This window comes from Euprymna scolopes, chromosome 33 (genome assembly GCF_053919585.1).
Source record: "Euprymna scolopes isolate OS-2025 chromosome 33, ASM5391958v1, whole genome shotgun sequence".
Classification (NCBI taxonomy): Eukaryota; Metazoa; Mollusca; class Cephalopoda; order Sepiida; family Sepiolidae; genus Euprymna; species Euprymna scolopes.
The window spans coordinates 70,080,976-70,094,881 of NC_136514.1; the positions used below are offsets into that span (position 1 = coordinate 70,080,976).

The following is a 13,906-nucleotide window of genomic DNA, read 5'->3' on the forward strand; positions in this document are numbered from 1 at the left end:
TATATATATATATATATATATATATATATATATATATATATATATATTTTCCAGATACTTTCAACCTGATTAGAAATAATGTGGAGTCATGCAAAAATAATCAATAAAGACTTTTTTTTATTTTCTTTGTTTTTAATTAAAAAAAAATAAACAAGAAAGAAATAATATCATTCAAACACTTCCGTATTTGAATATATGGTTAAGTATTAGTTTTACCCATTTAGAACTACTTTAAAGTTTCACTGCTCACTCATTTTGCGACCGAATTACAGACAATTTTTACAGTTCAATGGTCAATTTCTGAGCTATACAAAAAAATTCAATTTTCGTTCAGTAAAACAAAAGTTATAATAAAAGTACTAACATATTATGAACATATTAACTATTACATATTATCAACATATTAACTATTACATATTATCAACATATTAACTATTACATATTATTAACATATTAACTATTACATATTATTAACATATTAACTATTACATATTATTAACATATTAACTATTACATATTATGAACATATCAACTATTACATATTATGAACATATTAACTATTACATATTATTAACATATTAACTATTACATATTATTAACATATCAACTATTACATATTATTAACATATTAACTATTACATATTATTAACATATTAACTATTACATATTATGAACATATTAACTATTACATATTATAAACATATTAACTATTACATATTATTAACATATTAACTATTACATATTATTAACATATTAACTATTACATATTATGAACATATTAACTATTACATATTATGAACATATTGACTATTACATATTATGAACATATTAACTATTAAATATTATTAACATATTAATTATTAAATATTATTAACATATTAACTATTAAATATTATGAACATATTAACTATTACATATTATAACCATATTAACTATTACATATTATTAACATATTAACTATTACATATTATCAACATATTAACTATTACATATTATTAACATATTAACTATTACATATTATCAACATATTAATTATTACATATTATTAACATATTAACTATTAAATATTATTAACATATTAACTATTACATATTATGAACATATTAACTATTACATATTATGAACATATTAACTATTACATATTATCAACATATTGACTATTACATATTATTAACATATTGACTATTACATATTATGAACATATTAACTATTACATATAATGAACATATTAACTATTACATATTATAAACATATTAACTATTACATATTATGAACCTATTAACTATTACATATTATGAACATATTAACTATTACATATTATGTACATATTAACTATTACATATTATGAACATATTAACTATTACATATTATGAACATATCAACTATTACATATTATCAACATATTAACTATTACATATTATGAACATATTATCTATTACATATTATCAACATATTATCTATTACATATTATCAACATATTGACTATTACATATTATTAACATATTAACTATTACATATTATCAACATATTAACTATTACATATAATGAACATATTAACTATTACATATTATCAACATATTAACTATTACATATTATAAACATATTAACTATTACATATTATTAACATATTATGAACATATTAACTATTACATATTATGAACATATTAACTATTACATATTATTAACATATTAACTATTACATATTATCAACATATAAACTATTACATATTATCAACATATTAACTATTACATATTATAACCATATTAACTATTACATATTATAACCATATAAACTATTACATATTATTAACATATTAACTATTACATATTATCAACATATTAACTATTACATATTATTAACATATTAACTATTACATATTATGAACATATTAACTATTACATATAATGAACATATTAACTATTCCATATTATCAACATATTAACTATTACATATTATTAACATATTAACTATTACATATTATCAACATATTAACTATTACATATTATCAACATATTAACTATTACATATTATGAACATTTTAACTATTACATATTATGAACATATTAACTATTACATATTATCAACATATTGACTATTACATATTATTAACATAATAACTATTACATATTATGAACATATTAACTATTACATATAATGAACATTTTAACTATTACATATTATGAACATATTAACTATTACATATTATGAACATATTAACTATTACATATTATGAACATATCAACTATTACATATTATGAACATATTAACTATTACATATTATGAACATATTAACTATTACATATTACGAACATATTAACTATTACATATTATGAACATATTATCTATTACATATTATCAACATATTGACTATTACATATTATTAACATATTAACTATTACATATTATCAACATATTAACTATTACATATAATGAACATATTAACTATTACATATTATTAACATATTATCAACATATTAACTATTACATATTATGAACATATTAACTATTACATATTATCAACATATTAACTATTAAATATTATCAACATATAAACTATTAAATATTATCAACATATTAACTATTACATATTATAACCATATTAACTATTACATATTATAACCATATTAACTATTACATATTATTAACATATTAACTATTACATATTATCAACATATTAACTATTACATATTATCAACATATTAACTATTACATATTATGAACATATTAACTATTACATATTATGAACATATTAACTATTACATATAATGAACATATTAACTATTACATTTTATGAACATATTAACTATTACATTTTATGAACATATTAACTATTACATATTATGAAGATATTAACTATTACATATTATGAACATATTTACTATTACATATTATGAACATATTAACTATTACATATTATGAACATATCAACTATTACATATTATCAACATATTAACTATTACATATTATGAACATATTAACTATTACATATTATGAACATATTAACTATTACATATTATCAACATATTAACTATTACATATTATCAACATATAAACTATTACATATTATCAACATATTAACTATTACATATTATGAACATATTAACTATTACATATTATAACTATATTAACTATTACATATTATTAACATATTAACTATTACATATTATCAACATATTAACTATTACATATTATTCACATATTAACTATTACATATTATGAACATATTAACTATTACATATTATGAACATATTAACTATTACATATTATCAACATATTTACTATTACATATTATTAATATATTAACTATTACATATTATTAACATATTAACTATTACATATTATTAACATATTAACTATTACATATTATGAACATATTAACTATTACATATTATTAACATATTAACTATTACATATTATTAACATATTAACTATTACTATATCAAACGTTGCCGTTTGTCATAGAGGATCCACTTCTTATTATACATCACAATCTGCTCGAGAAATGGGGCGTTTTTGTTGCGCAAAAGGAGCGTAAAAGACACTTCCAAATAACAATTTTTTGGATTATCATTCAATTCATGTGGCACCCACTTATTAAACTTTTTTTATTTCCCTATTTGCTTTAAATGGTGAACGACTATTGAGTGGTCGACCTCAAGTTCAACAGTAACTTCTCATGTGATTTTGCAAAGATCGGCTTCAAATAAGGCTTTCAAATGTTTGTTATCAATCGAAGTCAGCTGGCTGTGACTGAGTCGTCTTTGAGGCTCTCATTACCATTGCGAAATTTCTTGAACCACCGTTGTGCCACACGTTCATTAGTGATTCTTGACCAAATGCATCATTGATATCACGAGCTGTCTCGGTAGCTTTTTGGCCTAGTTTGAACTGGAACAAGAAAATCGCGTGGATTTGAATTTTGTCTACGCTGTCGAAAAGCCTGCAATGAATGAAGAGATAGAGAACGGTAACGAATAAAACGGTTCAATAGAAAATAAAAAGGCGCTTCAAAATAATATACAACATGGCGATATATATCAATGAATTAATTCAGAAATCATATATAAAAGTAACATATGTGAGAAAACGATATTGTTTTGCACCAACCTAATAGAATATGTTGTCTTTTTCTTGTCCTCTTTTAACAACTAGTCCTTTTACTTTTCCAAGTTTTATCTTAGCAATATTACTTTTCATACTCGCATTTTTCTACGTATTAACTTATAGGGTGTATTCACGGCAGGGTAACAAATCCATAGGATGTGTGTTGCTAATTTGCTGAAAACGGGGTTCACCAACTTATAGGATGCTTTTTTGAGCCCTTAAAGATAATTTAAATGGGGTCACCAATTCATAGGAAGGGTAACCAATTTACATCCCATAAAGAAATAACAATAAATTAAGAAAAAGACGACACTCGATAAAGAATGCAAAATCGCTGTTTATATCAAACTAGCAGGACCCGTTAACTGACGTTGCCCGGTGGTAGCATTGTAACGAAGCCGGGCGACACCGGATAACCTTGCTTCCTAGGTTGAAGGTGAGTGGGATGGAGCTGGGCGAGAGGTCTCAGTCCCATCTCGTGAGAAACCAACGAATTGTCATCGGTTGACAAGTAAATTATCTGGAGTTCAAAAGGGCCAGATTAAAGATAAGCCAGATGTCGGGTTGGCGAGGAAAACGCAAGGAGGTCTGGGAAGGGTCGACGAGTAAAGTCGATGATCCGAGTGTAAATGATAACATGATTCACTTAAACCAACAAGTTGGAGGTGATAATAGAGAAAGAACAAACCCGAAAACAATTGAATTAGTCATTCTAATTTTAAGGGAACAAATTGGTTAATTGCCTAGAGAGATAACTAATTCTCGGAATTGAATCGAGAGGGGGTTGGTTGGGAAGGAGAGAGAGAGAGAGAGAGAGAGAAATAATTATGATTACCCGTCGAATAGAGAGATTGGGTCGACTACAGAAGGAAGGGGAGGATGACGTTTAATAAAACTACTGCGGAGATAGACAAAAGAAGAGAATCGGACAGTCTGTCGAACAGAGGAGTTGGGAAGCCAAGCGTGCCGCCAGCCTCTTCTAATTGAGATGAAGAGAACTAACAAGACCGCCACTTAGAGTTTTTGTTTAAATACACTGTGGGGGTTGCATTCCACGCCTGACGAAAGTATAAGGGACGAGCCAAGTCTTAATGTATACCGAATCACTAAATGAACAGCCTAAACTATCCTCATCGTTGTTGATTGTTTCCATTTATACTTGTGAAGACTGCCCTTCGATTTCAGCATAACCAAACTTGACTTTCCAGCCGTCGCAGACAGAGAGAGACGGCCACCGACGAGAAGACGATCACGACAGAAATTACCAAGAATTCCCGATTGGGCGTTACAACACTAGACGGCCAGATACCAACGTCCAATTCGGAGAGACTCAGTAGAGAGAGGGAGAGAGACAGATGCTTGTGCGGGGTCCAAGGCTCGAAGGAGCGAAAATATAGCCAACTGTCCTTAGGGTTAGTGCGCGTCGTTTTTCATCGTGTGCGCGCCCCCCTGCGAGGGAGAAAGGGTTATATTAATGGTGCCGTGAAGCCAGAATGCCACACTGATTGTCACAAAAAACAGCATCCAGATCTATCCAATAAATGATCACCGAGACGGAGGGAAGATCAGAAGAGATCAAAGAAAAAGAAAAGTAAACTAAACAGAACTTTTAGGGCTTAGCTAAGACCGTGCGGTCAAATCCATCCCGTCAATTGCAGAAGTGCAGAAAAAGAGAAAAAGAAGGACGAGAACAGCAAAAAGAGGTAGGAAAAAGATTTTCTTTTGGTTCCTTGTTGCTTCGCTCGTTTTTTTTTACAGGTGCTTGTTGTCGGTGGGTTTTTTTTTTCTTTTTTTAATTGGTTGTGGTTCTAAGTGGGGATATTACTTGCGATAGGTTGTGGGGAAGAAGAAGGGAATTGGAGACCTTAAGAAGTGTGAACGAAGAGAAGCATTACTATAATGACCACCTCAGACGAAGGAGAAATAAATGAGCTAGAGGGCGTTAGTACCATAGGCGAAGGGCCCCTCGGGGGAGCAAAGAAGATGGATAAGCCCATTGGGGGGATAAGGATTCCGTCCTATGCGGGTGAACCCGCCGGACTGCAGGAGTGGCTAGCGATAATAGAAAAGAAGAGGGTGATATACGGACTAGAGGATTACGAGATGGTTCTGCTGGCTTTGGACAATGCTGCGGGACCGGTCTCAAAATTCATTGGGACAATATACGCCGACAATCAAACCGTCACTTGGTCCGAGTTGCGCGGGGCACTGGTGAAACAATATGCCAGTGAGCGAACAGCAATTCAGGCAGTGCGAAAGTTAACACGACTGAAAATGTCAGACAAGGACGGCATCGACGAACTGGCAGAACGAATAGAGAGGCTGGCGGTGTTGGCGTTCCCGGATGAGAGGACGAGAGGCAGTGATGCCATACAGACGATACTGATTGATGTGTTTGTGGATGGTCTGAGTGACAAGGAGACCAGGAGAGATATTGTCAGGGGCCAGCCACTGTCCCTAGCGGGAGCTAAGGAATTACCGTGGGCGAGTGTAAGGCTTGGAGAGAGAATAGAGAGGGCGAAAACACTAGGAAACCCCAGAAGAAAGGGAAGCCCGGGTGGAAAGAAGGGGAAGAAGACTGGGAGGCGGAGGCCGATCCAAACAGAGAAGAATGGCACCTCGCGCATGGGTTTTACAAACCCACTCCCGGCAGATATGGACTGATTTGTTGGACCTGCCAGAGTGAGGGGCATCGGGCGGCGGAGTGTCCCACGAGATGGGGGAGACCACCTGATCCGGTTGGACCGAACTGCGACAAATGTGGGCAGTTCGGACACAAGAACAGGGGGTGCAGAATAGCTGGAGACAGGAGGTTGGGGGTCACTACACCCAATCATCGCGTACCACCCAGATATGAGGGAAGGAACCAGGGAAACGCCAGAGGGCCGCCCCGCCGAAGGTAACTGGCAGGGTGGCCCCAGTAAAGTCGAAATCAATAGCGTGTTGGACGTGTGGGGAAACTGACTTAAAAAAAAAATATATATATATATACTCCATTAAAATCGTTCCTCAAAATAACTAGATTCGACATTAAATAACCTGAAGTATAAAACCAATTGCCGGCGGCGTCGATGTTGGCAATGTGGAGAGGAGAGCCACCTAAGGAAGGGGTGCCCCTCTGGGAGGCGGCGCCGGGGCGGCGTGCGCCCACCCAGGGAGACAACTGTTAGGGACCGTCGGGAGCACCACGGCGATCCGAGGACGGATGGGTCACAAGGGGGTTTGTTGCTGCACGCCCCCATGTCCTCGGTAGCGGGATACAGAATAAGGACCCCACAAATAGAGAGAGGGAGAGCCCAGGTGTTCTCCCTGCTCACTGAAAAAAAGGAACTCACATGCGGAGCGATTGTGGGAGGTGTGCAAGTGAAGGCACTGATAGATACTGGGGCATCGATCTCACTGTTGGGGAAAGAAACGTATCAAGGACTAGCGAGAAGGGGCAGACTAGAACCGTCGGACATAGCGATCAGCCAGGCAGATGGGAGCGAACTACAGGTGGACGGAGTGGCATGGTTGCCCTTACGAGTAGCAGGGGGAGAGGACGAGTTTCCCTTGTATGTAACGCACGGGCTGTGCAGCGAATTGATCTTGGGGGAGGATTGGCTCCGAGCCAAGGGAGCCAGACTCAGTTTCGACCCTGCTGTACTGATAGGTGAAACGGAAATTCCCTTGGGAGGCGAAGAACACAACGAGTTGCCCATTTTGGCAAGCGCCGACATGAGGATTTCGCCTAGGATGGCGATGTCTTGCGCCGGTAGGATTGAAACGGAGAAGGAAATAAAAAGGGTATTAGTCCAGATATTGCCCGTAGAGAAATACATGGATAATGAAGAGGGAGTGACGGTGAGCGAATCGGTTGTCCAAGCATCGGGGACGATACCGGTGTTGATGCTCAACACATCGGGAACGACGATCCGAATAGCTAAGGGAGAAGAGTTAGCATATTGCCGCCCAGTGAAGAGGACAGAAAGGGTACGGTTAGAGGAGATCCCCAGGAAGGAAGGGAGGCCGAGAGCTGAACGATTGGGAGATGAGGACATTGTGATTCCCGGACCATACAGAATAAGGACCAAACAACTGTTAGAGGATAACCGAGACGTGATAGCCTTGACCGATAGAGAGTTGGGACAGACCAAGACAGTGGAGATGGGAATTGACACAGGGGACCACCCGCCCATAAGGATGAGACCGTATAGAACCCCGATACACAAGAGAAAATTGGCCGAGGAGGCAGTGGCGGATATGTTGGAGGCCGACTGGACGAACAAAAAAATACAACAGTGGGCCTTGAAGCTTAGCGGCTATCAGTGTAAGATAGAATACCTGGCCGGTAGGGACAACACCTGCGCGGATCTGCTGTCTCGGATACCGGAGAAGTTGGAGACCGAGTCGGTCAAGTTGGAACCGGATGTGGACGATAAGGCGTATCAGATAAACGTCATAAATTCTCATCGAAAGGGCCAGCGGCCTGAGTGGGGAAGTAGTGATGAGGAGGAACCAGAAACGATCAGGGATCCCCACTGGAGGAGCCTCATCGAGAAAGCTCAAGAGGATCAAGAAATAGCTTGTCTCCGAGCTAGCGTAGAGAAGGGTGCAGCGACCAGATTTGTAATACAAGAGGGGGTGCTGTGTTATCTCTCCCAGAGGGAGGGCCGAGTGAGCGCCAAGCTGGTCGTGCCGGAGGGGTTGAGAGGGGAAATATTGACCCAGTGCCACGAGGGAACTGGGCACATGGGGATCGAGAAGACATACGAATTGATAGGCCGGAATTATTACTGGCCGAGGCTGTACCAGGACGTGATGGCCCACCTGGAGAGCTGCCGCACCTGCCTACTCCAGAGTAGGAGTGGAAGTTCGGCCCCTCTGATAGAAACAGACGTGCCGAGTTTTCCGTTTCAAAAGGTGAGCATGGATATCTCAGGGCCATATGGAGAAACCACCGCGGGTAATCTCTACATACTTAGCTTCGTGGACTGGTTGACGAACTGGCCGGAGGCATTCGCCATACCAGATAAACGGGCACAAACTGTGTCCCATATAATACTATCCGAGATATTTCCCCGATATGGAGCCCCAGAACAGCTGGTCACGGATAACGGACCAGAGAATGTGAACCAGATCATGGCCGAGACGTTGCGAGGTCTGAACGTCCAGCACGTGACTACCTCTGTGTATCGGCCCCAAAGTAATGCCAAGGTCGAGCGGTTCCACCGGACCCTGGCTGATGTGCTGGCCAAACTAGCTGAGGGCAACAGGGAGAATTTGGATTTATATCTTCCCCAAGCACTGGCGGCGGTAAGATTCACTATGAATGAAACCACGAAGGCCGCCCCTTATTACTTGCTGTTTGGAAGGGACGTGGTGTTGCCTATCGATAACTTGCTGAAACCACGCCGCAAATACCTGGGGGAAGACCACCATAAGTTGATTTTAGAAAAGCAGCACCAGATTTTTACCCAAGTTAGGAGGAGGGTCCAGAGGGCCCAGCAAAAAAGGAATGAACGAGTAAATAAGGGAAGGAAGGAAGTTGGCTTACAAGTGGGGGACCCGGTATACTACAGGTTGCCCCTAAGAGAAAGGAAGTTAGACCAGAGATGGGCCCCCTTTTACCGGATCGTACAGCAGACGGGACCGGTATCCTTTGTCATCTGGGACCAGGTGGCGGGGAAAACGAAACGAATGCATGTCAATGATCTAAAGCTGGCAGAAGTGGAAGGATGGGAAGAGCCAGAGCCCATAAGAGCGAAGAGGAGGAAAATGAGACGGACCACTCTCGTGGACCCAGAGGGAGTGGAATCCGATAGTGAATCAGAGTGGGGAGGAGCGGGATGTCAGTTTCCCCCTCCAGCTGGTGACAGGCTTGTAAAGGAGGCGACGACCTCCTCGAGGGAGGGAGCTAAGACGGCTCCCACGGACAGAGGAGGTCGGATCGGTGAAAATCAGGGATTAAGCCCAGGGGATGCACCGAGCGAGTGGGAAGAAGAGGATGAAGTCCCCCTTGCTCGGCTCCGGGAGAAGTGGGAAAGGGAGAAGGAAACATTGGGCGTCGAGAAGGAATTGCCCCTGAAGTTAAGGCTAAGAGGAGTAGACCACCCCAGGGGACCAGAATAGAAGGAAGAAGAATGGTAGTGAAGAGAAGGAAAGCTATAATTATTATTTTTTTCTGTTGATTAGCCACCTTGGGGAAGCGGCGGTGCACCGCCGGGCCATCATGTGTGCGGAAGGGCCCCCGTGCATGTGAGGGGCCTGGAGGGCGTGGCGCTCGCGACTCTCGGATGTGCTGAGGAAGCGAGAATAGTCTGATGTTGAGAGTGATTTTAAAGCCTTTAAACTGTCGAGTAGGGACAAAAATGATTGGAACAGGTTGGAAAGAGTTTAACAGTGAGAGTGATTTTAAAGCCTTTAAACTGTCGAGTAGGGACAAAAATGATTGGAACAGGTTGGAAAGAGTTTAACAGTGAGAGTGATTTTAAAGCCTTTAAACTGTTGAGTAGGGACAAAAATGATTGGAACAGGTTGGAAAGAGTTTAACAGTGAGAGTGATTTTAAAGCCTTTAAACTGTCGAGTAGGGACAAAAATGATTGGAACAGGTTGGAAAGAGTTTAACAGTGAGAGTGATTTTAAAGCCTTTAAACTGTCGAGTAGGGACAAAATGATTGGAACAGGTTGGAAAGAGTTTAACAGTCAGAGTGATTTTAAAGCCTTTAAACTGTCGAGTAAGGACAGAATGATTGGAACGGGTTGGAAGGAATTTAACAGCCAGAGTGATTTTAAAGCCTTTAAACTGTCGAGTAATGACAGAAGGATTGGAACAGGTTGGAAGGAATTTGACAGTCAGAGTGTTTCTAAAGTCTTTCGAGTAATGACAGAGTGATTGGAACCTGTTGGAAAGAGTCTAACATAGAGAGCTCAGACCGGTTCTCTACTTGTATCATTTCAGGAATGTATGGACGAAAAGTAGTGGTACTATTGGCGGCCTTAGCGATAGCAAGTATGTGGGAGCAGAGCCGGAATACCGTGTTTAAAAAGACCAGTGAAGTAGTGATCACCAGATCAAGGTGGTTGGTCACGCTAGTGATAGCCCTGCAGCCGTATAGAGTGGTGATCGAGCGGTTGAGTGAACAAGCGGCCAAATTGGCCAAGATCGAGAGCCAAATAATCCAAGAATATAGGGGTCGTAGCGAGTACGTGCAGTTACTGGCCTCCCTGAGGAGGGAAACCATCGTAATGGAGGCTCAGTGGGAGGATATGCGGTTTTCCTAAAGGAGGTAGAGTTGCTCCGAACGAAACCGAAGAGATCGGTGCTGCCGATAGTGGGAAAGGCCCTCCACGTATTGTTTGGGACGGTATCCGAGAGTGATGTAAGGATCATTCGGAGGAGATTGGAACAGGTCGAGAAGGACCAGGGGGTGTTGGCACACGTAGCCGAAGAGAGCGTATCGATCCTAAATGTTACCAGGTTAGAACTGGCCAAGAACAGGGCCAGCATAGGGAGGCTGTTTTCCCAGATTCGAGGATTCAAGGAAGAGGTAGCGAATATAACCCAGCTGATATCCACGGAATTACGAGAGTTGGATGGTTTTGTGCAGAGGTACCTGCAATTGTTGTCCATCAGACAGGGCGACAGGTAATGATACAATTGGAACATGTGCGGGCGCAGCTGGATATGTTGTCCTTGGGACATTTGTCGCCGAGTATAGTGGCTCCAGGGAGGTTAAGAGAAGTGCTGTTGGAGATACAGTCGAAGTTGCCCCCCCATTTGAGACTGCCGGTAGACCCCACCGAGCAGTTATGGAGATACTATAATGCCCTGGGCTGCGTTACACTGTTGGAAGAGGATAGACTCGTTGTACTAGTGTCGATCCCCTTGTTGGACCACGACAGTACTTTCGAGATATACCAAGTCATGAACCTAGCCATGCCCTACCCCAGAGCGGACCAGAAGCTAGGGGCAGTGGCTAGATATAAGATGGAAATGGACTTTATCGCGTTAAACATGGCGAGAACAAGATTCATGTTGCTGACCAGTGAGGAAGCCGGCCGATGCAGGGCTGACGCCCTTGGAACGTGTGGGTCAACCAGCCCCATTTATGTAGTGAGTTGATACCGGTTGTGCGTACTAGAGCTGTTTAGAAAAAACGAACCGGGGATCAAAGAGAGTTGTGAGGTAGAAATCTTAACGAAGGTGACATTACCTTCCGCAGTGGGGGTGTCCGACGGGATTTGGGCGGTGGTAACCCAAGAGAGAATAGAGTTAACCCGAGTTTGTGATGGGAAGCCCCCGAGAACAGTGAGAGTCGCTGCGCCATTGTCTGTTATAGAGCTACCCATGGGTTGTGCCGCGCACGGGGCCTCGATTTCCTTGCCTCCGTACTATCAGGCGGAAGAGAGATTCGAAGATAGGGGGTCCCTTAAGAAGCTAATAGAAACCAACTCCAGCGGTTGGGTGGAGCTATGGGAACCAATAATAAGGGAATTCCCCAATATTACCTTACAGAAGATGCCCGAAGTGTTGGGACCGATCGAAAAAATCAGTCTAGAGAAATTGAGGTTTAAATTAAGCCGAGTCGGTAGGGAAGAGTCAGGGGGGAGGCCAGAAGTGGTTGGGAAAATAGCTTGGCCGATCATGAGTATTCTAATGGTAGTGATAGTTTTAGCCGTTTTGGTAAGGTATCTATGGGGAGGATGGTGGAGATTACGTGATGGTAACCCGCCGACGACAACGCACCAGAGCGGAGCGAGGATACCAATGAGCGCCCTTTCTCGGGGCGTGGAAGAAGAGCCTGAGTTGCGGCTATCAGAGAATCAAGCCGACGACCTGGTAAACCAGATCCGCGTTGAGGAGGAACCCAAGCCGGCAGTGAGACCCTCGAAAATCGTCCAGCGACCCAGGACGGAAAGGAAGTAAGAGAGACAGGGAAATCTATATCCCCAGGTGATTTTGTGACATAAACTGTACATGGCTTCTTATGTGAAGAGAGGGAGAGGGGACCACCGGAGGATTCCTTGTGTGTGTGTGTGTTTTTTTTCTCTTTTCTTTATTGGATTTTGGGTACCTCACTGAAAAAAAAAAAGAGGAGAAGATCCTTCCATTACCGCACTAACTATTGAGTAATTCAAGGAAAAAATGATCTTTTTTTTGTTTTGGTTGTTATATTTTTTTTTTTTTTTTGCTTGCATGCTTCGGATTAAAGAACGATTTCGCGAGACAAAGAAGCGAAGGAATCTATGAATTGAACTTATCAATGTTGTCCTTATGACACTTAGGAAGAGGAAGGGAAAATGGACTCAACGACCCTACCTTATCAATTGCATGCTAACTGTTGAGTCGCTATGAACTCTTTGTTTTTTAATTGTTTTGAACAAAAATGCAGACGAAATGAGATGAAAAAGAAATTTGCAAAAATTTTCGAGACGAACAATTTTATGCATATCAGATGGACCGTTAATCCAAGAACATTTTTTTTTTCTCTTTCTATTTTATTTTGTTTGGTTCGTCCTATTTTATTAATTATCTTCTTTTGCATGCTGAAAGAGAAGAAAGATTTTTTTTTTCCCCTCGTCGGGTTCTCAACTGTGAAAAAAAAACGGGGGAATGGAATTCAACCCACACGCCTACCTACATACATAAGTACATATACGACCCACACTGGTTCGGAGCAGAAGCTAGAGGCAGGGGACGTGCGTGTAATTGATGACAATGACACGAAAAACGGGGGGTCGTATGTAACGAAGCCGAGCGACACCAGATAAACTTGTTTCCTAGGTTGAGGGTGAGTGGGATGGAGCTGGGCAAGAGG

At 39.8% G+C, this 13,906-nt stretch overlaps 1 protein-coding gene across 2 annotated transcripts in view; it reads right to left on the reverse strand.

Moving 5' to 3' along the window:
• Nucleotides 1–13,906, reverse strand: part of LOC145258288 (uncharacterized) — a 109,113-nt gene that overhangs the window by 19,645 nt on the left and 75,562 nt on the right. The window contains exon 10 of one of the 2 annotated variants that reach the window (XM_080116299.1): nt 3,713–3,941. The exons of the other annotated variant lie outside the window; for it this stretch is intronic. Within the exon in view, the coding sequence (XP_079972425.1) occupies nt 3,728–3,941 (214 nt within the window). The 3' untranslated portion in view covers nt 3,713–3,727. Of the gene's footprint in view, nt 1–3,712; nt 3,942–13,906 lie in introns of those variants that run through there. 2 annotated transcript variants of the gene reach the window in all.